Raw genomic sequence first — 24,154 nt, forward strand, 5'->3', positions numbered from 1 at the left:
CCCCTGCATTATCCCATACTCCAGATGTGGCCTCACTAGTGACTTATACAGAGGGAGTAGTGTGTGCCCCTCCCCCTGCATCATGTCCCCTCCCCCTGCATTATCCCATACTCCAGATGTGGCCTCACTAGTGACTTATACAGAGGGAGTAGTGTGTGTCCCTCCCCCTGCATCATGTCCCCTCCCCCTGCATCATGACCCCTCCCCCTGCATTATCCCATACTCCAGATGTGGCCTCACTAGTGACTTATACAGAGGGAGTAGTGTGTGTCCCTCCCCCTGCATCATGTCCCCTCCCCCTGCATCATGACCCCTCCCCCTGCATTATCCCATACTCCAGATGTGGCCTCACTAGTGACTTATACAGAGGGAGTAGTGTGTGTCCCTCCCCCTGCATCATGTCCCCTCCCCCTGCATCATGACCCCTCCCCCTGCATTATCCCATACTCCAGATGTGGCCTCACTAGTGACTTATACAGAGGGAGTAGTGTGTGTCCCTCCCCCTGCATCATGACCCCTCCCCCTGCATTATCCCATACTCCAGATGTGGCCTCACTAGTGACTTATACAGAGGGAGTAGTGTGTGCCCCTCCCCCTGCATCATGTCCCCTCCCCCTGCATTATCCCATACTCCAGATGTGGCCTCACTAGTGACTTATACAGAGGGAGTAGTGTGTGCCCCTCCCCCTGCATCATGTCCCCTCCCCCTGCATTATCCCATACTCCAGATGTGGCCTCACTAGTGACTTATACAGAGGGAGTAGTGTGTGTCCCTCCCCCTGCATCATGTCCCCTCCCCCTGCATCATGACCCCTCCCCCTGCATTATCCCATACTCCAGATGTGGCCTCACTAGTGACTTATACAGAGGGAGTAGTGTGTGTCCCTCCCCCTGCATCATGTCCCCTCCCCCTGCATCATGACCCCTCCCCCTGCATTATCCCATACTCCAGATGTGGCCTCACTAGTGACTTATACAGAGGGAGTAGTGTGTGCCCCTCCCCCTGCATCATGTCCCCTCCCCCTGCATCATGTCCCCTCCCCCTGCATCATCCCATACTCCAGATGTGGCCTCACTAGTGACTTATACAGAGGGAGTAGTGTGTGTCCCTCCCCCTGCATCATGTCCCCTCCCCCTGCATCATGACCCCTCCCCCTGCATCATCCCATACTCCAGATGTGGCCTCACTAGTGACTTATACAGAGGGAGTAGTGTGTGTCCCTCCCCCTGCATCATGTCCCCTCCCCCTGCATCATGACCCCTCCCCCTGCATTATCCCATACTCCAGATGTGGCCTCACTAGTGACTTATACAGAGGGAGTAGTGTGTGCCCCTCCCCCTGCATCATGTCCCCTCCCCCTGCATTATCCCATACTCCAGATGTGGCCTCACTAGTGACTTATACAGAGGGAGTAGTGTGTGCCCCTCCCCCTGCATCATGTCCCCTCCCCCTGCATTATCCCATACTCCAGATGTGGCCTCACTAGTGACTTATACAGAGGGAGTAGTGTGTGTCCCTCCCCCTGCATCATGTCCCCTCCCCCTGCATCATGACCCCTCCCCCTGCATTATCCCATACTCCAGATGTGGCCTCACTAGTGACTTATACAGAGGGAGTAGTGTGTGTCCCTCCCCCTGCATCATGTCCCCTCCCCCTGCATCATGACCCCTCCCCCTGCATTATCCCATACTCCAGATGTGGCCTCACTAGTGACTTATACAGAGGGAGTAGTGTGTGCCCCTCCCCCTGCATCATGTCCCCTCCCCCTGCATCATGACCCCTCCCCCTGCATTATCCCATACTCCAGATGTGGCCTCACTAGTGACTTATACAGAGGGAGTAGTGTGTGCCCCTCCCCCTGCATCATGTCCCCTCCCCCTGCATTATCCCATACTCCAGATGTGGCCTCACTAGTGACTTATACAGAGGGAGTAGTGTGTGCCCCTCCCCCTGCATCATGTCCCCTCCCCCTGCATTATCCCATACTCCAGATGTGGCCTCACTAGTGACTTATACAGAGGGAGTAGTGTGTGTCCCTCCCCCTGCATCATGTCCCCTCCCCCTGCATCATGACCCCTCCCCCTGCATTATCCCATACTCCAGATGTGGCCTCACTAGTGACTTATACAGAGGGAGTAGTGTGTGTCCCTCCCCCTGCATCATGTCCCCTCCCCCTGCATCATGACCCCTCCCCCTGCATTATCCCATACTCCAGATGTGGCCTCACTAGTGACTTATACAGAGGGAGTAGTGTGTGCCCCTCCCCCTGCATCATGTCCCCTCCCCCTGCATCATGTCCCCTCCCCCTGCATCATCCCATACTCCAGATGTGGCCTCACTAGTGACTTATACAGAGGGAGTAGTGTGTGTCCCTCCCCCTGCATCATGTCCCCTCCCCCTGCATCATGACCCCTCCCCCTGCATTATCCCATACTCCAGATGTGGCCTCACTAGTGACTTATACAGAGGGAGTAGTGTGTGTCCCTCCCCCTGCATCATGTCCCCTCCCCCTGCATCATGACCCCTCCCCCTGCATTATCCCATACTCCAGATGTGGCCTCACTAGTGACTTATACAGAGGGAGTAGTGTGTGCCCCTCCCCCTGCATCATGTCCCCTCCCCCTGCATTATCCCATACTCCAGATGTGGCCTCACTAGTGACTTATACAGAGGGAGTAGTGTGTGCCCCTCCCCCTGCATCATGTCCCCTCCCCCTGCATTATCCCATACTCCAGATGTGGCCTCACTAGTGACTTATAGAGAGGGAGTAGTGTGTGTCCCTCCCCCTGCATCATGTCCCCTCCCCCTGCATCATGACCCCTCCCCCTGCATTATCCCATACTCCAGATGTGGCCTCACTAGTGACTTATACAGAGGGAGTAGTGTGTGTCCCTCCCCCTGCATCATGTCCCCTCCCCCTGCATCATGACCCCTCCCCCTGCATTATCCCATACTCCAGATGTGGCCTCACTAGTGACTTATACAGAGGGAGTAGTGTGTGCCCCTCCCCCTGCATCATGTCCCCTCCCCCTGCATCATGTCCCCTCCCCCTGCATAATCCCATACTCCAGATGTGGCCTCACTAGTGACTTATACAGAGGGAGTAGTGTGTGTCCCTCCCCCTGCATCATGTCCCCTCCCCCTGCATCATGACCCCTCCCCCTGCATTATCCCATACTCCAGATGTGGCCTCACTAGTGACTTATACAGAGGGAGTAGTGTGTGTCCCTCCCCCTGCATCATGTCCCCTCCCCCTGCATCATGACCCCTCCCCCTGCATTATCCCATACTCCAGATATGACCTCACTAGTGACTTATACAGAGGGAGTAGTGTGTGCCCCTCCCCCTGCATCATGTCCCCTCCCCCTGCATCATGTCCCCTCCCCCTGCATTATCCCATACTCCAGATGTGGCCGCACAAGTGATTTATACAGAGGGAGTAGTGTGTGCCCCTCCCCCTGCATCATGTCCCCTCCCCCTGCATCATGTCCCCTCCCCCAGCATTATCCCATACTCCAGATGTGGCCTCACTAGTGACTTATACAGAGGGAGTAGTGTGTGCCCCTCCCCCTGCATCATGTCTCCTCCCCCTGCATCATGTCCTCTCCCCCAGCATTATCCCATACTCCAGATGTGGCCTCACTAGTGACTTATACAGAGGGAGTAGTGTGTGCCCCTCCCCCTGCATCATGTCCCCTCCCCCAGCATTATCCCATACTCCAGATGTGGCCTCACTAGTGACTTATACAGAGGGAGTAGTGTGTGCCCCTCCCCCTGCATCATGTCCCCTCCCCCTGCATCATGTCTCCTCCCCCTGCATTATCCCATACTCCAGATGTGGCCTCACTAGTGACTTATACAGAGGGAGTAGTGTGTGCCCCTCCCCCTGCATCATGTCCCCTCCCCCAGCATTATCCCATACTCCAGATGTGGCCTCACTAGTGACTTATACAGAGGGAGTAGTGTGTGCCCCTCCCCCTGCATCATGTCCCCTCCCCCTGCATCATGTCCCCTCCCCCTGCATCATCCCATACGCCAGATATGACCTCACTAGTGACTTATACAGAGGGAGTAGTGTGTGCCCCTCCCCCTGCATCATGTCCCCTCCCCCTGCATCATGTCCCCTCCCCCTGCATCATGTCCCCTCCCCCTGCATCATCCCATACGCCAGATATGACCTCACTAGTGACTTATACAGAGGGAGTAGTACGCCAGCATCTTGTGATTATATGTCCCCATTTTATGCATCCCAGAATTTTGTTTGCTTTAGCAGCTGGTTCTTGGCATTGTATACGGTTCCCCCACTATGTCCCTGCACAGCAATCCCCCCCTCTATTGTAAGAATACTGAAATCCCCAGATTCCTAATGTAAACCAGATATCATTCTGTGCGATAGTAACTACTCCTGTAATGTAAGCCCCGCTTCCCCACAAACAATAACCCCTTCCCAACAAAAAGTACAGCGGCAGAATCTCGCGCATCAAACCATAATACAGAAGGCTGAAAATCACACAGCTGCCGCGTAGTCTCAGTGTCGGCTGGTTCAGAACCTCACTAACATAGCGCCTGCAGCCAGTGGCCAATCCTGAAACGGTTGCATCACAGACCCATCTGAATCATTCACACCGCAGAAGCAGAAAGCACAACCTGCTTCATTGTGGATTTACCAAGAACCTAATCTGTGACAGGAAGAGCACTAAAAGTGGACCTGAACTCAGAACTTCCTCTCGGCTCTAAAAGATACGCAACAGCATAATGTCCCTTACAGAAAAATATTTCTGTGTTACAGCTGCTACAAATCCTGCAATAAATGTGCAGTGTGTCTACTTTCTGCTTTCATGGAAGCAGACATTGTTTACATCCTGTGTTTACCAATTAGGTCTCTGCCGTGGCAGTCAGCTGACACAGCCGAGGGATCAAATTACAATTTATGCTTAGTCACAGATGAGGGAATTGGACAGGCTAAACTCTCTGCATACATACAGGGTGAATTTCTCTTATACTTTCCTTCTGTTCTGTGCAAAAGTTCAGGTCCACCTTAAAGTGGACCCAAATTAAAAATACAATATTTCAGAAATAAAAATCTATTTTCTCAATTATAATAATAATAATAATAATAATAATAATAATAATAATAATAATAATAATAATAATAAATAGCGGCCTTTTTTCAGCTGCATGATGACTAATATAAAATATTTGACATTTATTGGAGGAACCCCTCCCTTCCTTTCATATTGCCGGGACAGAATCCGGCAGACTGGTGGAGGAGATAAAAAACAAAACACAGGCTGCTACTGATGATGTCACAGGGGAGGTGATCTCAGCTTGTGTGAGATTTCACATAGACGACGCCCCTGTGAGGGAGGGTAGCTGATGACAAACACACCCATGATCTAAAACCTCCTACTAAGCTCAGAAGTAATGGCTGCCACCTGTATAACCACTAGTTATGGAAAGAGAAGGGTGAAAAGCATGCACTGAAATGCTCATAGGCTTGAAGGAGTGTTTATTTATCTTTGTGTGTGTCAGAGTGGTGCAACTAAATATTTTTAATTTAAAAAAAAAATGTTTTGTTTGGGTCCTGCTTTAAAGGGCAACTGAAGAGAGAAGACTATGGAGGCTGCCATGTTTATTTCCTTTTAAACAATACCAGTTGCCTGGCAGCCTTGTTGGTCTGTTTGGCTGCAGAAGTGTCTAAATCACACCAGAAACAAGCATGAAGCTAATCTGTCAGATCTGACAATAATGTCAGAAACACCTGATCTGCTGCATGCTTGTTCAGGGGCTATGGCTGAAAGTATTTGAGGCAGACAATCAGCAGGGCTGCCAGGCAACTGGTATGGCTTGAAAGGAAATAAACATGGCAGCCTCCATATACCTCTCTCTTCAGTTGTCCTTTAAGATAATTGTAGCAACGGTCTTCATTATTTTTCTACTTCTAATCTTGCAGTAATATTTTCTGGTAGTGACCCTCTGAGGGGGAAAGATCACTGACACCAGCCAGATTAGCCAAACAATTAAGACGTGATTAAACTAGTGAATGCCTTTAGCAGGAAAGTTCAGGAATCTGCCCCACTTATGTGGAGGTACGTGTGTAACCAAGCGACACTGCAACAACATAGCTTTCAGAGGACACACAGCCCACTGATCTGTGCATTTCATGAAGGAACAGGTTTGAAAACATGTACAAAAACAAACATGTAGGTCTAGTCCATGCATGTCAGATGAGGTTTTGCAGTACTGTGCAAGATCAGCATAGTATTGATTAAGGCAGTAGGATCAGCCATACTATGCCAGGGAAAAAAACCCTATATAAGTAGATAAATACTTGATCTACTTACATAACACATGTATTATACTGTCCACGTTTTGATTTCAGTGAATGTTATATAGTAAATGAAGAGAATTCTGTTCCTGGTGGGAACCATGTCTTTTGCCCAGTTTAGGCTAAATCCTGATGTCATTTCTGCCCTTTACTTGTTTTATGGTTTTCTCCTCCAATTGCTTAGTCACCTCAGCCTTGCTTGTAAACACAAGAGAGCAGGGGATCGTGTTTCAGATAAGCAGCTAGGCAGGGAAATAAAACGAAAAGGAGGAATATATTCTAGATAAAAAGAACTCCCAGCATGCAACTGTTTGGCACTGACTACTATGTATGTGATAGTATGTGATAACTACAAACCATAACAGCAGAAACAGTTGTGAAAGTTTTGAATGCAGGATTAGCATCTTTATCACTTAATACACTCAGACCAGTTGCTGCTGAAACTTGATTTTTATAGTGACGATACCGCTTTAACTACTGCTGTGGATCACCGGTGATAATAATAAGATAGAAAGTTATATCTAGCAACCCACCGCTATCAATTCATATAAAAGAACCAGGGGGACAGAGAAACGTGTCCAAATGTCATGTGATCGTAAGAAAAGCTCATAGGTGTCACTTCTCTACATTTTCCTTATATGGTTTTGCCCAGAAGCTGAATGCCTCAAGAGTAAGTCATGCGTGCAACCTGTCACCAACCTAAACACACAGCAGGGACTCTTGTGTGATAGACAAGCTTTCAAATCCCTACATAAATTGCCATAATGTACATTATCAAATGACACCCTTTCAAAGGGATGAAGCCTTTTATAGTTCTACTTCTTCACGCTTTTCCGAAGGCATCAGATAAGCAAACTTACCATGGCACTCTACTGCCACCTAGTGCACAAAAGATATAATACAAAACTACCATAAAAACAGCTACTATATTTTCTGAAAAGCCCTCCTACTTAGGCCCCATACACACATCAGACCATAGTCTTTTGAAAATGAAAGATCACAGACCAATCTTACCACCCTTCATGTAGTATGAGAGCCATACTCTACACAGTCTTTTCTATGGAGCTGAACTCCACATCAGAAAAAAATCTTTGCTAGATGCTGCACACACAGATGCTGTACAGACACAAAAGATCAGTATCTGCAAAAGATCTGTTCCTGTAAAAAATCCATTCCTGCAAATTGCAATGATAGTCTATGAGATCTGCAGATCATCATACACACATGATTTAACTGACATTCATCTGCAGATCAGATCCACCAGGATGGATTTTCAGATCTGCAGATGATTGATTGATCTGCAGATGAATGTCAGTTAAATCATGTGTGTATGATGATCTGCAGATCTCATAGACTATCATTGCAATTTGCAGGAATGGATTTTTGGCAGGAACAGATCTTTTGCAGATACTGATCTTTTGTGTCTGTACAGCCTCTGTGTGTGCAGCATCTTGCCAAGATTTTTTTCTGATGTGGAGTTCAGCTCCATAGAAAAGACTGTGTAGAGTATGGCTCTCATACTACATGAAGGGTGGTAAGATTGGTCTGTGATCTTTCATTTTCCAAAGACTATAGTCTGATGTGTGTATGAGCCTTAAAAAGCAACGCTCAGTGGAATTTCCCTTCTTACAAACAGAAAGGTATTTGCAAAAATTCAGCCTTAAAGTGAACTGGGGGTGAAAATAAACTGATGAAACAAACAATTATATTTATCCTCCTCCTTCTAAAAATGACTTTTTAAAGCATCCCAGAGTTTTCTTTTATATTTAAACATTTACAAAATAGGTTGAATGTTTTACTGCCTCTAATCAGTGGCAGCCTATTAAGTGTCCTAGAAGTAGAAAAAGGTAGTTAATGTATTTTATCTCTCCCGGCCCTCAGAAGTTGTATTTTGCTTATAAGTGATTACTATATTCCTGAGAAGGTGCCGACAAAACAGAAGCTGTCACTTCCATGCTTGGAAATTAACTATTTCAGACAGCAAAACAAAACCATAGTGGCAGAGGATCAGCAGAACAGCCAGGTAACTGGTATAGCTTAAAAAAAACAAAGAAAGAAATATGGCAGCCTCCATTTTCCTCTGGCTTCAGTTGTCCTTTAAAGCGGAATATAACCCTGCATTTCAACTTTGCTCTTAAACATTATTTACAGCATATTATATGCAACCTTTTTTTTTTTTTACTAGACCAGCATTGGAAGGGTTAAACACAGAGGTTTAAAGTTCTGTGGAGAGATATGCAGAAGTTCAGATAGATACATTTAACTAAATAGAATGTATCTATTGATAAATGTTACACACTCTTTGCCTGTCCTCCAGCTCCTTCTCAGTCAGAGAGAGTGAGTCACATGCCACACTTAGATACATTTATGTAAACAAAATGTATCTATGTCAGTTTCTGATGCGTCTGCAGAAATCTCCAGGAACTTTAAAGCTCTGTGTAACCCTTCCAATGCTGGTCTAGTAAAAAAAAAAAAATGCTGGTTGCATATAATATACTGTAAATAATGTTTTAGAGCAAAGTTGAAATGCAGGGTTATATTCCGCTTTAAGTGAGCAACTGTGGTTACCCACCTTTTTAGTAGGAGGGCATTTAATTATCTTTTAATTCCTTTTACACTTCTGGGTCAACCAGAGCTGCTTGGGTTCTCTGTTGTACTGTTCCAAACCCTATCCCATAGTGCCATATCAATCACTGCCATGCACGGATGAGGACCAAAAGTCCCAAACAGCCTGTCTGCACGTAAGGTTGGTGCGGTTCTGTAACATGTATAAGCTATATGCTCGCTGTACACCAGCAGTTCTGGAAACAAGCCTGGCTTCAGGGGCATAGAGATAATTCGCATATTCAGAAGTGATGCATTGTGGGTACAAAAGGAAGGTCCGCTTCAACGTCTCTGAGGCGCTACATGTGCTATTGGCGAAATTCTGTTTGTCCCCACCGTACTGCCTGATGAAGCGGGATGTGCCTGCGAAACGCGTTGCATCTTTGGGGTACCTTTAAATAAATGTGTTTATACTCTGACAGTATTTTCGGGTCTGCTTTCTGGAGGTAAGTCCACCGCTGCCTCCCAGCAACTTTTTAAAATGTATCAATTTTTATCCTGCTGGCACCTCTGTTCTCTTACTACATGTCTCTGAAAGGTTCATTAGGGACTTATCCCAGAACAGTAATAAGAACAAACTGCTGACATGTTTCTGATGCATTGTGGGTAACCACAAATCACTTAAAACTGAATTATTGCAAATTGTTGCAAGGGGAGAAAGAGGACAAGTGCGATTCAGGAATTTATTGTTGCAAATAGAAACTTACAGACAGCGGTTATAGGCAATGCAGATAGTGGCTAGGTGGGCGCCAGGTCAGATGCCGCCTTTGACAACCGTTTCACGCCGCTGGCGCTTGCTCACTGAGAGGTAAAGCTTTGCACGAAATGGTCGTCTGAGGAGGCATTTGACCTGGCGCCCACCTAGCTGTTTATATTCCTCTCCCACCCCTCTCAGTCTTCTTTCAATGAGAAGAGCGAGAGAGGCGGAGACTGACTGGACTGGAGGCGGAACTACAGTGCAACTCTCTGCCTCCCCTGGGCAGCAAAAACCACAACCTGGAAAGTCATAGAATTTTGCCCCGGGACTTCATGGGGATAAATACATCGTTCTGCAGCGGGGATGCAGCAAATCGGTATGGATTATAATACTGAAGCTGCCTGATGAATAAAAACAGTTATTTTAAAACATTTCAGTCTCTCTTTAATTGCATTGTAACTTACTTATTTCCAATGTATCCGTCACTTACAGCAGTTATTAATCTGGCTGCTCTGAACTATTTTCTTAGAAGGTTTGGACTAGTACTTCTCCTCCTCAGATATTCTAAAGTCTTCCTTTATGCTTTTTTGAAAGTACCAGGAGCACCTGATGAGTCAAATAACGAAACTAGTCAGGCGGAGCCTGACCACGCTGTCGGAGATACATGTGCAGGGTGGGGCGGAGCTTGATCATGCTGTAGGAGATACATGTGGAGGGTGGGGCGGAGCTTGATCACGCTGTAGGAGGAACATTTGGAGGAGTGTTATCAGCGTTGCGGGCGGAGCCTGATTACACTGTAGGAGGTACATGTGGAGGGGTGTTATCGGTGCCTGGCACAGAGGTTCTTGCTGTGCGTGCGCAGTGGGACATTGGAATCGGGGAGCCTAGGAGCTCAGTAGGTGAGCCCACCCAGAGGCCAACATACGGGAGAGAGCCCCTGTAATATATCACCCTGAGCGTTTATATGCAACAAAGGACATGTGAGTGCAATAGATTTTTATTTGTAATAAATTTTAAACAGTATTACACTATGGTGAGCCTTTTTATTTGAGGTTCTTGGGACAAGATCTTTTTATTGGAAGTTCTCCCGCTGTATTAAAGGAGGTGAGGTACGACCCGCATAACTGTCCCAAGGCACTTATAGACCCAGAAGGGGTCGCACACAAAGGGTGTGGAGGAGATACCCGAGACTAGCAAGAGTGAAGCATTATCAGTGAAGCATATGCGTTCCTGTTATATGTTTTTAGTGGACATTTGTTCAGTTTTATAAAGAGTGAAGCATTAACAGTGAAGCATATATATGTATTCATGTTTTTTGGGAAAAACTGGTTGTCTTTTTTACCCTGTGAAGCGGCAAACCTCTCAGTGTGTATGTGAACTGATAACGAGAGGGGGCGAACGTGTATTTAAAAAGGGTTGTTTTTTGGCCAAAAATCATTTTCCTGAGACTAGCTAGAGTGAAGTAATATCAGTGAAGCATATGCATTCTGTCATGTTTTTAGTGGACATTTGTTCAGTTTTATAAAGAGTGAAGCATATAAGTATTTATGCTTTTTTGGGAAAAACCTGTTCAGTCTTTTTTTTACACTGAAACACCAAACCTCTTAGTGTGTATACATCAGACGATGTAGGAACATATCAACCAAGAGACAGATCTCTCTGATCAAATCATCGGAGAGAGAGATCTTTTGCCTGCCTATAGATCGCAGGCCGATTACTGATCAATTTCAAGCTGAAATCGATCTGGATTTGGCCTTGTGATGCAGCTTCTGCCGCCTCACTGGCCAGGCGCTGTCCACCCAATGTTTATTGTGATTTTCATCCGATTGGATCATAATTATCGGATCGGATGGTCGATCGGCCGCCAAATCCCTAGATGTATGGGTACCTTTAGAAGCTGGGGTAACATCTTAGGAGAATTTTCAAATAAGGTCCAACATAAATAGTTACTAGATAAGTCCTGGTATAGGCACAGAGTATACAGCATACCGAGCACATTGGAGGTAATAAGTCAATATCTTAAAATATCTACAACACAGATAAATTGCATTATTGATCAGGGAACCATTTTAAGATGTGTAATACTCTTAAGCAGAAGTACACTAATACTTTCAAAATAAATAAAAGGAACAGCAATCTCTTTCATTGACAAAACAAAGACAAGAAGGACAAGGAGGGTAGATACACGTACCCACAGAAAACAGGAGATTGCAAGCTACGTTCACATGGCAAACAGGCAGGAGACACGGTGAAACCACATACCAAAAAACCTGCGACCATACAGTTAGTACACTCACATCTTGCACCATATACTGTATGTAAGATATAGGAGCTCTATGCTCTTTAGGAGAAATGCGTTAGTAAGGCAGAGGGCACATCGGGGCTAGCCATGCAGGTAAAAGTCTGCGTCCCTCTCCCAATAATACCTTTGTTTCACCCGTCTCCTGAGTCTCATTCTCGGAATCTTCTTCTTCCTATAAAAACAAAACAAAGTATAGCGTTTAGAAAGCATGCTGGCAAAGAATTCACAGTTACAGCAGATGGATTGTCAGCACATAAGTCTATTGGGAACAGAAGTTCACCAAATGCATACACATTAAAAATAACAGAATAGGTTAACAACAGATCATATTAAGCTCAGCTTAAAGTGAACCTCTATCTACTCAGCAGCACTGAAAAGGCTTGGTGTCTCTTTAAAAAGTGGACTAAAATAAAAAATTCAAGATTTCAGAAATAAAATCCATTTTCTAACTTATATAAATAGCAGCCTTTTTTCAGCTGCATAATGACCAATATAAAATATTTTACATTTATTGGAGGAACCCCTCCCTTCCTTTCATATTGCCGGGACAGAATCCGGCAGACTGGTGGAGGAGATAAAAAACACAGGCTGCTACTGATGATGTCACAGGGGAGGTGATCTCAGCTTGTGTGAGATTTCACATAGACGACGCCCCTGTGAGGGAGGGTAGCTGATGACAGACACACCCATGATCTAAAACCTGCTACTAAGCTCAGAAGTAATGGCTGCCACCTGTGTAACCCTAGTTATGAAAAGAGAAAGGTGAAAAGCATGCACTGAAATGCTCATAGGCTTGAAGGAGTGTTTATTTATCTTTGTATGTGTCAGAGTGGTGCAACTAAATATTTTGAATTAAAAAAAAAAAAAATGTTTGGTTTGGGTCCGCTTTAACAGTTTTACAGCATCAGAACTTTGTTTTTCTTATCCAAGCCTCATTTTTTTGCTGCACAGAAGCTAAGCTCCGCCCCATCGAAGAAAACTGCCCAGGCATTTTTCTCCCCCGATGAGGCAAAGCATGATGGGATTTCTGATGATGTTCTGGTTGCCTAGCAACTGGGAGGGGTGATCAGGACACAGGACAGTTGGAACCGTGTCTCATGATCCCTGTCACCTCCTTTCAACCAAAAAGATGGCTGCTCTCATGAAATCACAAACATTTGCTTGTTCTTTTAAAACAGGGTGGGTAAGAGATTACCTATTTTAATTAACATAACTAATGTACCTTAATGACAGTATGTTTGTTTAGGCTGAAGTTCCTCTTTAAGAATCAATAGAACAGGATAACCTGATTTATGCCTTTACATATGCCATATAAGGCTGAAGACTTTTGCCTTTATAGATGCATGGTTCCTTAATACAGAATGGAAATGCTTGAGTTGCTCATATCAAGCCAAAAAAACCCAGCAAGCATCAAAATCACTGAAATTGCTTTTAGATCACATGGACAGTTCTCAACACGATAAAAACAGTCCACTAAACAACCACAAGAGGGCACCATTATATTACCCTGTATGCAAAAACATACAGGAGACTTCAAGAAAAATGAACGCTGGATTCAACCAATACTAACCATTGTAAAATTAGTTCCACATTTGAAAGCATAGTAGACAAATGCACACATTACAAATCAGACTGAACCAAGGGAAAAACTAGAATAAACAAAACAGATGTATAAAGCAGCATATGCTACGTGAGTAATAAACACAGCAGCATATGGGTGTGCATAAAACAAATATATATAACTTTTTTCTTATTGTAGTCCTGTACATTACCACAATGAATTTGAAATGACACAACCCAGATGCAGTTGAAGTGCAGACTTTCAGCTTTAATTCAGTGGGGTGAATAAAATGACATAAAAATGTGAGGCAACGAAAGGTAGCCATACACTGGTCGATTAGCCATCAGATTCGACCAACAGATCCCTCTCTGATCGAATCTGATCAGAGAGGGATCGTATGGCTGCCTTTACTGCAAACAGATTGTGAATCAATTTCAGCCTGAAACCGTTCACAATCTGTGGTGGTGGTGGTGGTGCTGCCACCGCTCCACCCGCCCGCATACATTACCTGCTCCGCCGGCGCGACTCCCCCCGGTCTCTGCTGTCTCCTCTCCGCTCTGGGCTCCCGGGCTGCAGCTTCACTGAACTTCCTGTCCGGGGAACAGTAGAGGGCGCTCTACTGTTTAAGCTTCCTGCCGGGAAAGGAAGCTTAGTGAAGCCAGCTGGAGCCCAGCGCGGAGAAGAAGACAGCGGAGGGAGCAGGGACTCACGCCGGCCGAAGCAGGTTATGTATTGCAGCTAGCATCGGTCGTCTGGCATTCGAATGCCGCTATCGACGCACTCCCGACCCGCCGGCGATCGAGCAAAACCTTCCACACGGACAGATCAATGGGAATGATTGATTGTGGATAGTAATCGATCGTTCTGTCAGCGTTAGCGCAACGATTTCACAGCAGATTCGATCACAGTGATTGAATCTGCTGTATATCGGCGGGAAAAATCGTAGGTGTATGGGCCCCTTAAGGAGTTTTTCTTTTAACACAATCCCTTCATTTCAGGGGCTCAAAAGTAATTGGGCAATTGACTCAAAAAATATTTCATGGGCAGGTGTGGAAAAGTCTATTGTTCTGTCATTATCAATTAAGCAGATAAAAGGCCTGGAGTTGATTTGAGGGGTGGTGCTTGTATGTGGAAGATTTTGCTGTGAACAGACAACATGCAGCCAAAGGAGCTCTCTATGCAGGTGAAAGAAACCATCTGAAGGCGCGTACACACGCCGGATTCCTGTAAACGACAAGTCATTAGACCCTCCCGCAGGGCGGGCGTTCTGCTGACAGTTTGTCAGTGTGTACAGTAAAATTTAAAATACATGTAAAAACATGAAAAGAAGAAGTGCATTTCTTCTCTCCCATGTTGCTGTCGCTTACAGCAGGTTGTTGAAATCTGAGAACAGACAGGTTTTTGGGCTGGTCCATCTAATCATGGGGGATTCTCAGTATAGCTTTTATTCTTTATAAGGATTCCCTGAAAAGGATTTATACAAAGATGCTGGCCAGCCTCCCTGCTCACTACACTTTTTTGGCAGTTAGAGGGAGCAACTGCCATTCGCTAAGTGCTTTTGAAAATAAATAAACCCCTGAAAATCCCCCATGAGGAGATGGGCTACTCCAAAACCTGTCGGTTCCTTCAGATTTCTACTATAACAGCATACATAGGAGAAAAGTAATTTATGGTTTATTTTACTCTTGAAGAAGTGTTCTTATTTGAATGTGTTTACATGCATTTTCGCGAGAGTCATCCTTTAACACTGCAGGTGAAACAGGGCGCTTGTGGGCGTCAATCTGGCCGCCTATGACAGGTGATGAAAGGAAGCACAGGACTGCTAGGATGGATGATGTGTTGAAACCCATCCCATGTATGTGCTCATGTCTTCCTGCACCTGGATCTATACCTGGATCTATACAAGGCACACTGTCTCCAGGTTACCCGCACTTTCAGCGGCACAGACTGGAGGAAGTAGCTTCAGCCAGCCCTTATTTTTGGTGATATACTGTCTCTATACCTGGATCTATATAAGGTACACTGTCTCCAGGTTACCCGCACTTTCAGCGGCACAGACTGGAGGAAGAAGCTTCAGCCAGCCCTTATTTTTGGTGATATACTGTCTCTATACCTGGATCTATATAAGGTACACTGTCTCCAGGTTACCCGCACTTTCAGCGGCACAGACTGGAGGAAGAAGCTTCAGCCAGCCCTTATTTTTGGTCATATACTGTCTCTATACCTGGATCTATATAAAGGCACACTGTCTCCAGGTTACCCGCACTTTCAGCAGCACAGACTGGAGGAAGTAGCTTCAGCCAGCCCTTATTTTTGGTGATATACTGTCTCTATACCTGGATCTATATAAGGTACACTGTCTCCAGGTTACCCGCACTTTCAGCGGCACAGACTGGAGGAAGAAGCTTCAGCCAGCCCTTATTTTTGGTGATATACTGTCTCTATACCTGGATCTATATAAGGTACACTGTCTCCAGGTTACTCTTACTTTCAGCAGCACAGACTGGAGGAAGTAGCTTCAGCCAGCCCTTATTTTTGGTCATATACTGTCTCTATACCTGGATCTATATAAGGTACACTGTCTCCAGGTTACTCTCACTTTCAGCAGCACAGACTGGAGGAAGTAGCTTCAGCCAGCCCTTATTTTTGGTGATATACTGTCTCTATACCTGGATCTATATAAGGCACACTGTCTCCAGGTTACTCTCACTTTCAGCAGCACAGACTGGAGGAAGTAGCTTCAGCCAGCCCTTATTTTTGGTGATATACTGTCTCTATACCTGGATCTATATAAGGCACACTGTCTCCAGGTTACTCTTACTTACAGCGGCACAGACTGGAGGAAGTAGCTTCAGCCAGCCCTTATTTTTGGTCATATACTGTATCTATACCTGGATCTATATAAGGCACACTGTCTCCAGGTTACTCTTACTTACAGCGGCACAGACTGGAGGAAGAAGCTTCAGCCAGCCCTTATTTTTGGTGATATACTGTCTCTATACCTGGATCTATATAAGGTACACTGTCTCCAGGTTACTCTTACTTACAGCGGCACAGACTGGAGGAAGTAGCTATAGCCAGCCCTTATTTTTGGTGATATACTGTCTCTATACCTGGATCTATATAAGGTACACTGTCTCCAGGTTACCCTCACTTACAGCGGCACAGACTGGAGGAAGTAGCTTCAGCCAGCCCTTATTTTTGGTGATATACTGTCTCTATACCTGGATCTATATAAGGCACACTGTCTCCAGGTTACTCTTACTTACAGCGGCACAGACTGGAGGAAGTAGCTTCAGCCAGCCCTTATTTTTGGTGATATACTGTCTCTATACCTGGATCTATATAAGGTACACTGTCTCCAGGTTACTCTTACTTTCAGCGGCACAGACTGGAGGAAGTAGCTTCAGCCAGCCCTTATTTTTGGTGATATACTGTCTCTATACCTGGATCTATATAAGGCACACTGTCTCCAGGTTACTCTTACTTTCAGCGGCACAGACTGGAGGAAGTAGCTTCAGCCAGCCCTTATTTTTGGTGATATACTGTCTCTATACCTGGATCTATATAAGGCACACTGTCTCCAGGTTACTCTTACTTACAGCGGCACAGACTGGAGGAAGTAGCTTCAGCCAGCCCTTATTTTTGGTGATATACTGTCTCTATACCTGGATCTATATAAGGCACACTGTCTCCAGGTTACCCGCACTTTCAGCAGCACAGACTGGAGGAAGAAGCTTCAGCCAGCCCTTATTTTTGGTGATATACTGTCTCTATACCTGGATCTATATAAGGTACACTGTCTCCAGGTTACTCTTACTTTCAGCAGCACAGACTGGAGGAAGAAGCTTCAGCCAGCCCTTATTTTTGGTCATATACTGTCTCTATACCTGGATCTATATAAGGCACACTGTCTCCAGGTTACTCTTACTTTCAGCGGCACAGACTGGAGGAAGTAGCTTCAGCCAGCCCTTATTTTTGGTGATATACTGTCTCTATACCTGGATCTATATAAGGCACACTGTCTCCAGGTTACCCGCACTTTCAGCAGCACAGACTGGAGGAAGTAGCTTCAGCCAGCCCTTATTTTTGGTCATATACTGTATCTATACCTGGATCTATATAAGGCACACTGTCTCCAGGTTACTCTTACTTACAGCGGCACAGACTGGAGGAAGAAGCTTCAGCCAGCCCTTATTTTTGGTGATATACTGTCTCTATACCTGGATCTATATAAGGCACACTGTCTCCAGGTTACTCTTACTTTCAGCGGCACAGACTGGAGGAAGTAGCTTCAGCCAGCCCTTATTTTTGGTGATATACTGTCTCTATACCTGGATCTATATAAGGCACACTGTCTCCAGGTTACTCTCACTTTCAGCAGCACAGACTGGAGGAAGTAGCTTCAGCCAGCCCTTATTTTTGGTCATATACTGTCTCTATACCTGGATCTATATAAGGCACACTGTCTCCAGGTTACTCTTACTTACAGCGGCACAGACTGGAGGAAGTAGCTTCAGCCAGCCCTTATTTTTGGTGATATACTGTCTCTATACCTGGATCTATATAAGGTACACTGTCTCCAGGTTACTCTTACTTACAGCGGCACAGACTGGAGGAAGTAGCTTCAGCCAGCCCTTATTTTTGGTGATATACTGTCTCTATACCTGGATCTATATAAGGCACACTGTCTCCAGGTTACTCTTACTTTCAGCAGCACAGACTGGAGGAAGTAGCTTCAGCCAGCCCTTATTTTTGGTGATATACTGTCTCTATACCTGGATCTATATAAGGCACACTGTCTCCAGGTTACTCTCACTTTCAGCAGCACAGACTGGAGGAAGTAGCTTCAGCCAGCCCTTATTTTTGGTCATATACTGTCTCTATACCTGGATCTATATAAGGCACACTGTCTCCAGGTTACTCTCACTTTCAGCGGCACAGACTGGAGGAAGTAGCTTCAGCCAGCCCTTATTTTTGGTGATATACTGTCTCTATACCTGGATCTATATAAGGTACACTGTCTCCAGGTTACTCTTACTTTCAGCAGCACAGACTGGAGGAAGTAGCTTCAGCCAGCCCTTATTTTTGGTCATATACTGTCTCTATACCTGGATCTATATAAGGTACACTGTCTCCAGGTTACTCTCACTTTCAGCAGCACAGACTGGAGGAAGTAGCTTCAGCCAGCCCTTATTTTTGGTGATATACTGTCTCTATACCTGGATCTATATAAGGCACACTGTCTCCAGGTTACTCTCACTTTCAGCAGCACAGACTGGAGGAAGTAGCTTCAGCCAGCCCTTATTTTTGGTGATATACTGTCTCTATACCTGGATCTATATAAGGCACACTGTCTCCAGGTTACTCTTACTTACAGCGGCACAGACTGGAGGAAGTAGCTTCAGCCAGCCCTTATTTTTGGTCATATACTGTATCTATACCTGGATCTATATAAGGCACACTGTCTCCAGGTTACTCTTACTTACAGCGGCACAGACTGGAGGAAGAAGCTTCAGCCAGCCCTTATTTTTGGTGATATACTGTCTCTATACCTGGATCTATATAAGGTACACTGTCTCCAGGTTACTCTTACTTACAGCGGCACAGACTGGAGGAAGTAGCTATAGCCAGCCCTTATTTTTGGTGATATACTGTCTCTATACCTGGATCTATATAAGGTACACTGTCTCCAGGTTACCCTCACTTACAGCGGCACAGACTGGAGGAAGTAGCTTCAGCCAGCCCTTATTTTTGGTGATATACTGTCTCTATACCTGGATCTATATAAGGCACACTGTCTCCAGGTTACTCTTACTTACAGCGGCACAGACTGGAGGAAGTAGCTTCAGCCAGCCCTTATTTTTGGTCATATACTGTATCTATACCTGGATCTATATAAGGCACACTGTCTCCAGGTTACTCTTACTTACAGCGGCACAGACTGGAGGAAGAAGCTTCAGCCAGCCCTTATTTTTGGTGATATACTGTCTCTATACCTGGATCTATATAAGGTACACTGTCTCCAGGTTACTCTTACTTACAGCGGCACAGACTGGAGGAAGTAGCTATAGCCAGCCCTTATTTTTGGTGATATACTGTCTCTATACCTGGATCTATATAAGGTACACTGTCTCCAGGTTACCCTCACTTACAGCGGCACAGACTGGAGGAAGTAGCTTCAGCCAGCCCTTATTTTTGGTGATATACTGTCTCTATACCTGGATCTATATAAGGCACACTGTCTCCAGGTTACTCTTACTTACAGCGGCACAGACTGGAGGAAGTAGCTTCAGCCAGCCCTTATTTTTGGTGATATACTGTCTCTATACCTGGATCTATATAAGGTACACTGTCTCCAGGTTACTCTTACTTTCAGCGGCACAGACTGGAGGAAGTAGCTTCAGCCAGCCCTTATTTTTGGTGATATACTGTCTCTATACCTGGATCTATATAAGGCACACTGTCTCCAGGTTACTCTTACTTTCAGCGGCACAGACTGGAGGAAGTAGCTTCAGCCAGCCCTTATTTTTGGTGATATACTGTCTCTATACCTGGATCTATATAAGGCACACTGTCTCCAGGTTACTCTTACTTACAGCGGCACAGACTGGAGGAAGAAGCTTCAGCCAGCCCTTATTTTTGGTGATATACTGTCTCTATACCTGGATCTATATAAGGTACACTGTCTCCAGGTTACCCTCACTTACAGCGGCACAGACTGGAGGAAGTAGCTTCAGCCAGCCCTTATTTTTGGTGATATACTGTCTCTATACCTGGATCTATATAAGGCACACTGTCTCCAGGTTACTCTTACTTACAGCGGCACAGACTGGAGGAAGTAGCTTCAGCCAGCCCTTATTTTTGGTGATATACTGTCTCTATACCTGGATCTATATAAGGTACACTGTCTCCAGGTTACCCTCACTTACAGCAGCACAGACTGGAGGAAGTAGCTTCAGCCAGCCCTTATTTTTGGTGATATACTGTCTCTATACCTGGATCTATATAAGGTACACTGTCTCCAGGTTACTCTTACTTTCAGCGGCACAGACTGGAGGAAGTAGCTTCAGCCAGCCCTTATTTTTGGTGATATACTGTCTCTATACCTGGATCTATATAAGGCACACTGTCTCCAGGTTACTCTTACTTTCAGCGGCACAGACTGGAGGAAGTAGCTTCAGCCAGCCCTTATTTTTGGTGATATACTGTCTCTATACCTGGATCTATATAAGGCACACTGTCTCCAGGTTACTCTTACTTTCAGCGGCACAGACTGGAGGAAGTAGCTTCAGCCAGCCCTTATTTTTGGTGATATACTGTCTCTATACCTGGATCTATATAAGGCACACTGTCTCCAGGTTACCCGCACTTTCAGCAGCACAGACTGGAGGAAGAAGCTTCAGCCAGCCCTTATTTTTGGTGATATACTGTCTCTATACCTGGATCTATATAAGGTACACTGTCTCCAGGTTACTCTTACTTTCAGCAGCACAGACTGGAGGAAGAAGCTTCAGCCAGCCCTTATTTTTGGTCATATACTGTCTCTATACCTGGATCTATATAAGGCACACTGTCTCCAGGTTACTCTTACTTTCAGCGGCACAGACTGGAGGAAGTAGCTTCAGCCAGCCCTTATTTTTGGTGATATACTGTCTCTATACCTGGATCTATATAAGGCACACTGTCTCCAGGTTACCCGCACTTTCAGCAGCACAGACTGGAGGAAGTAGCTTCAGCCAGCCCTTATTTTTGGTCATATACTGTATCTATACCTGGATCTATATAAGGCACACTGTCTCCAGGTTACTCTTACTTACAGCGGCACAGACTGGAGGAAGAAGCTTCAGCCAGCCCTTATTTTTGGTGATATACTGTCTCTATACCTGGATCTATATAAGGCACACTGTCTCCAGGTTACTCTTACTTTCAGCGGCACAGACTGGAGGAAGTAGCTTCAGCCAGCCCTTATTTTTGGTGAAATACTGTCTCTATACCTGGATCTATATAAGGCACACTGTCTCCAGGTTACTCTCACTTTCAGCAGCACAGACTGGAGGAAGTAGCTTCAGCCAGCCCTTATTTTTGGTCATATACTGTCTCTATACCTGGATCTATATAAGGCACACTGTCTCCAGGTTACTCTTACTTACAGCGGCACAGACTGGAGGAAGTAGCTTCAGCCAGCCCTTATTTTTGGTGATATACTGTCTCTATACCTGGATCTATATAAGGTACACTGTCTCCAGGTTACTCTTACTTACAGCGGCACAGACTGGAGGAAGTAGCTTCAGCCAGCCCTTATTTTTGGTGATATACTGTCTCTATACCTGGATCTATATAAGGCACACTGTCTCCAGGTTACTCTTACTTTCAGCAGCACAGACTGGAGGAAGTAGCTTCAGCCAGCCCTTATTTTTGGTGATATACTGTCTCTATACCTGGATCTATATAAGGTACACTGTCTCCAGGTTACTCTTACTTTCAGCGGCACAGACTGGAGGAAGTAGCTTCAGCCAGCCCTTATTTTTGGTCATATACTGTCTCTATACCTGGATCTATATAAGGCACACTGTCTCCAGGTTACTCTTACTTACAGCGGCACAGACTGGAGGAAGTAGCTTCAGCCAGCCCTTATTTTTGGTGATATACTGTCTCTATACCTGGATCTATATAAGGTACACTGTCTCCAGGTTACTCTTACTTACAGCGGCACAGACTGGAGGAAGTAGCTTCAGCCAGCCCTTATTTTTGGTGATATACTGTCTCTATACCTGGATCTATATAAGGCACACTGTCTCCAGGTTACCCGCACTTTCAGCAGCACAGACTGGAGGAAGTAGCTTCAGCCAGCCCTTATTTTTGGTGATATACTGTCTCTATACCTGGATCTATATAAGGCACACTGTCTCCAGGTTACTCTTACTTTCAGCAGCACAGACTGGAGGAAGTAGCTATAGCCAGCCCTTATTTTTGGTGATATACTGTCTCTATACCTGGATCTATATAAGGCACACTGTCTCCAGGTTACTCTTACTTTCAGCGGCACAGACTGGAGGAAGAAGCTTCAGCCAGCCCTTATTTTTGGTGATATACTGTCTCTATACCTGGATCTATATAAGGCACACTGTCTCTAGTGAAGCGACTAGCCAAGTTGCTCACATACACTTACATTAGATCAGCTTGCATACAAGTTTTCCTTGTGTTGCTGTTTGGGCACCGCTTATTCAGTATGGACCGCGTGGCTCTGCACACTACAGGACCACAGCCTTTTTTGTGTGTGATTTTTCCCTTTTAAAAGGGCACTATGGAAAAACATTGTAAAATTTAAAATAAGTGCAAACAGACAAATAAGTAGTAAGTTTTTTTCCAGAGTAAAATGAGCCATAAATGACTTTTCTCCTATGTTGCTGTCACTTACAGTAGGTAGTAGAAATCTGACAGAAGTGACAGGTGTTGGGCTAGTCCATCTCTTCATAGGGGATTCTCAGCAAGGCTTTTATTCTTAATAAACAAGTTCCCTAAAAAGGATTTAAACAATGATGCTGGCCAGCTTCCCTGCTCGCTACAGCTTATACAACTTATTTGTATATATGTTTCCACATATTTAAAAAAAATTTTTTTCTATAGTGCCCTTATTATTGCACTTCCTGAACACTGCACTTCCTGATCACTGCACATATTGCACTTCCTGATCCTGATTGGCTCACAGTGATCAGGAGGTCAGGAGCCAATGGAAACGGCTCATGACTGATATACAGAACTCAGCTGTCTTTAGAAGGCAGAGTTCTTTTTCTGGCGTGGGGCGTTTCCCCGGAATCGGACGGCGTTAAAGCTATGCACCATAAAGCTAAGACAGCCACAAGGGCTGCATAGTTTTGACTTCACGCGGCCCGGAACCGGTTAAGGTGGTATGAAATTCAATATTGCATTTCAGCTCTAAAACACTGAACATAGCATAAAACCAATTAAAAAAATAAATACAGTCACTGGAAGGCAAAGTTCTCTGGAAACAGGAAATTTGGGTGCCTGCGGCTAATGGACAATTTGGGCGCAGTCATCAGCGCTAATGAAAATGTTGGCTATTGGGCACCAAAAGCAGAAATTTGTGTGTCTAGTGTGTGTATAGTTCTAAAGTACACACACCAAAGAAGCTTTTTACATAAGAGAAGTTTGCATATCTTTACTTCTGTAATTTTAAAAGCACTCTCTGGCAAGGATCTACACAATGACCAGCCTGACTACTCGCACACTATTCTAGCAGATGGGCTGTGCAACTGCTATTCAGAAAGTGCTTTTGAAGACACAGGAGACATGGGAATCCCCCATGAGTAGATTGACTAGCCCAAAAAGTCAGAGCTATGAGAGTACAGTATTTGCCGCCGTATAAGACGCTCCAGGATATAAGACGCACCTAGATTTAGAAGGCAAAAAACAGGTAAATCTAGTCAGGTCCATAAATATTGGGACATCAACACAATTCTTACATTTTTGGCTCTATCCACAACGGATTTGAAATGAAACGAACACGATATGCTTTAACTGCAGATTGTTGCAGTTATAGCACATCTTATGGCCCAAAGCATACTGCAAAAACAACCCAAGAGTTTGTGAAGGGAAAGAAGTGGAATGCTACATAATGGCCGAGTCATCACCTGACC

General features: G+C 45.1%; 1 protein-coding gene across 1 annotated transcript in view; it reads right to left on the minus strand.

Annotated features, from left to right (window-relative positions):
* The window catches only part of SAP30BP (SAP30 binding protein), a 127,977-nt gene that overhangs the window by 81,157 nt on the left and 22,666 nt on the right, over positions 1-24,154 (minus strand). The window contains exon 3 of the mRNA XM_068264122.1: positions 12,057-12,104. Within this exon, the coding sequence (XP_068120223.1) occupies positions 12,057-12,104 (48 nt within the window). The remainder of the gene's footprint in view (positions 1-12,056; positions 12,105-24,154) is intronic.

Source organism: Hyperolius riggenbachi, chromosome 12, assembly GCF_040937935.1.
Source record: "Hyperolius riggenbachi isolate aHypRig1 chromosome 12, aHypRig1.pri, whole genome shotgun sequence".
NCBI classification, from domain to species: domain Eukaryota; kingdom Metazoa; phylum Chordata; class Amphibia; order Anura; family Hyperoliidae; genus Hyperolius; species Hyperolius riggenbachi.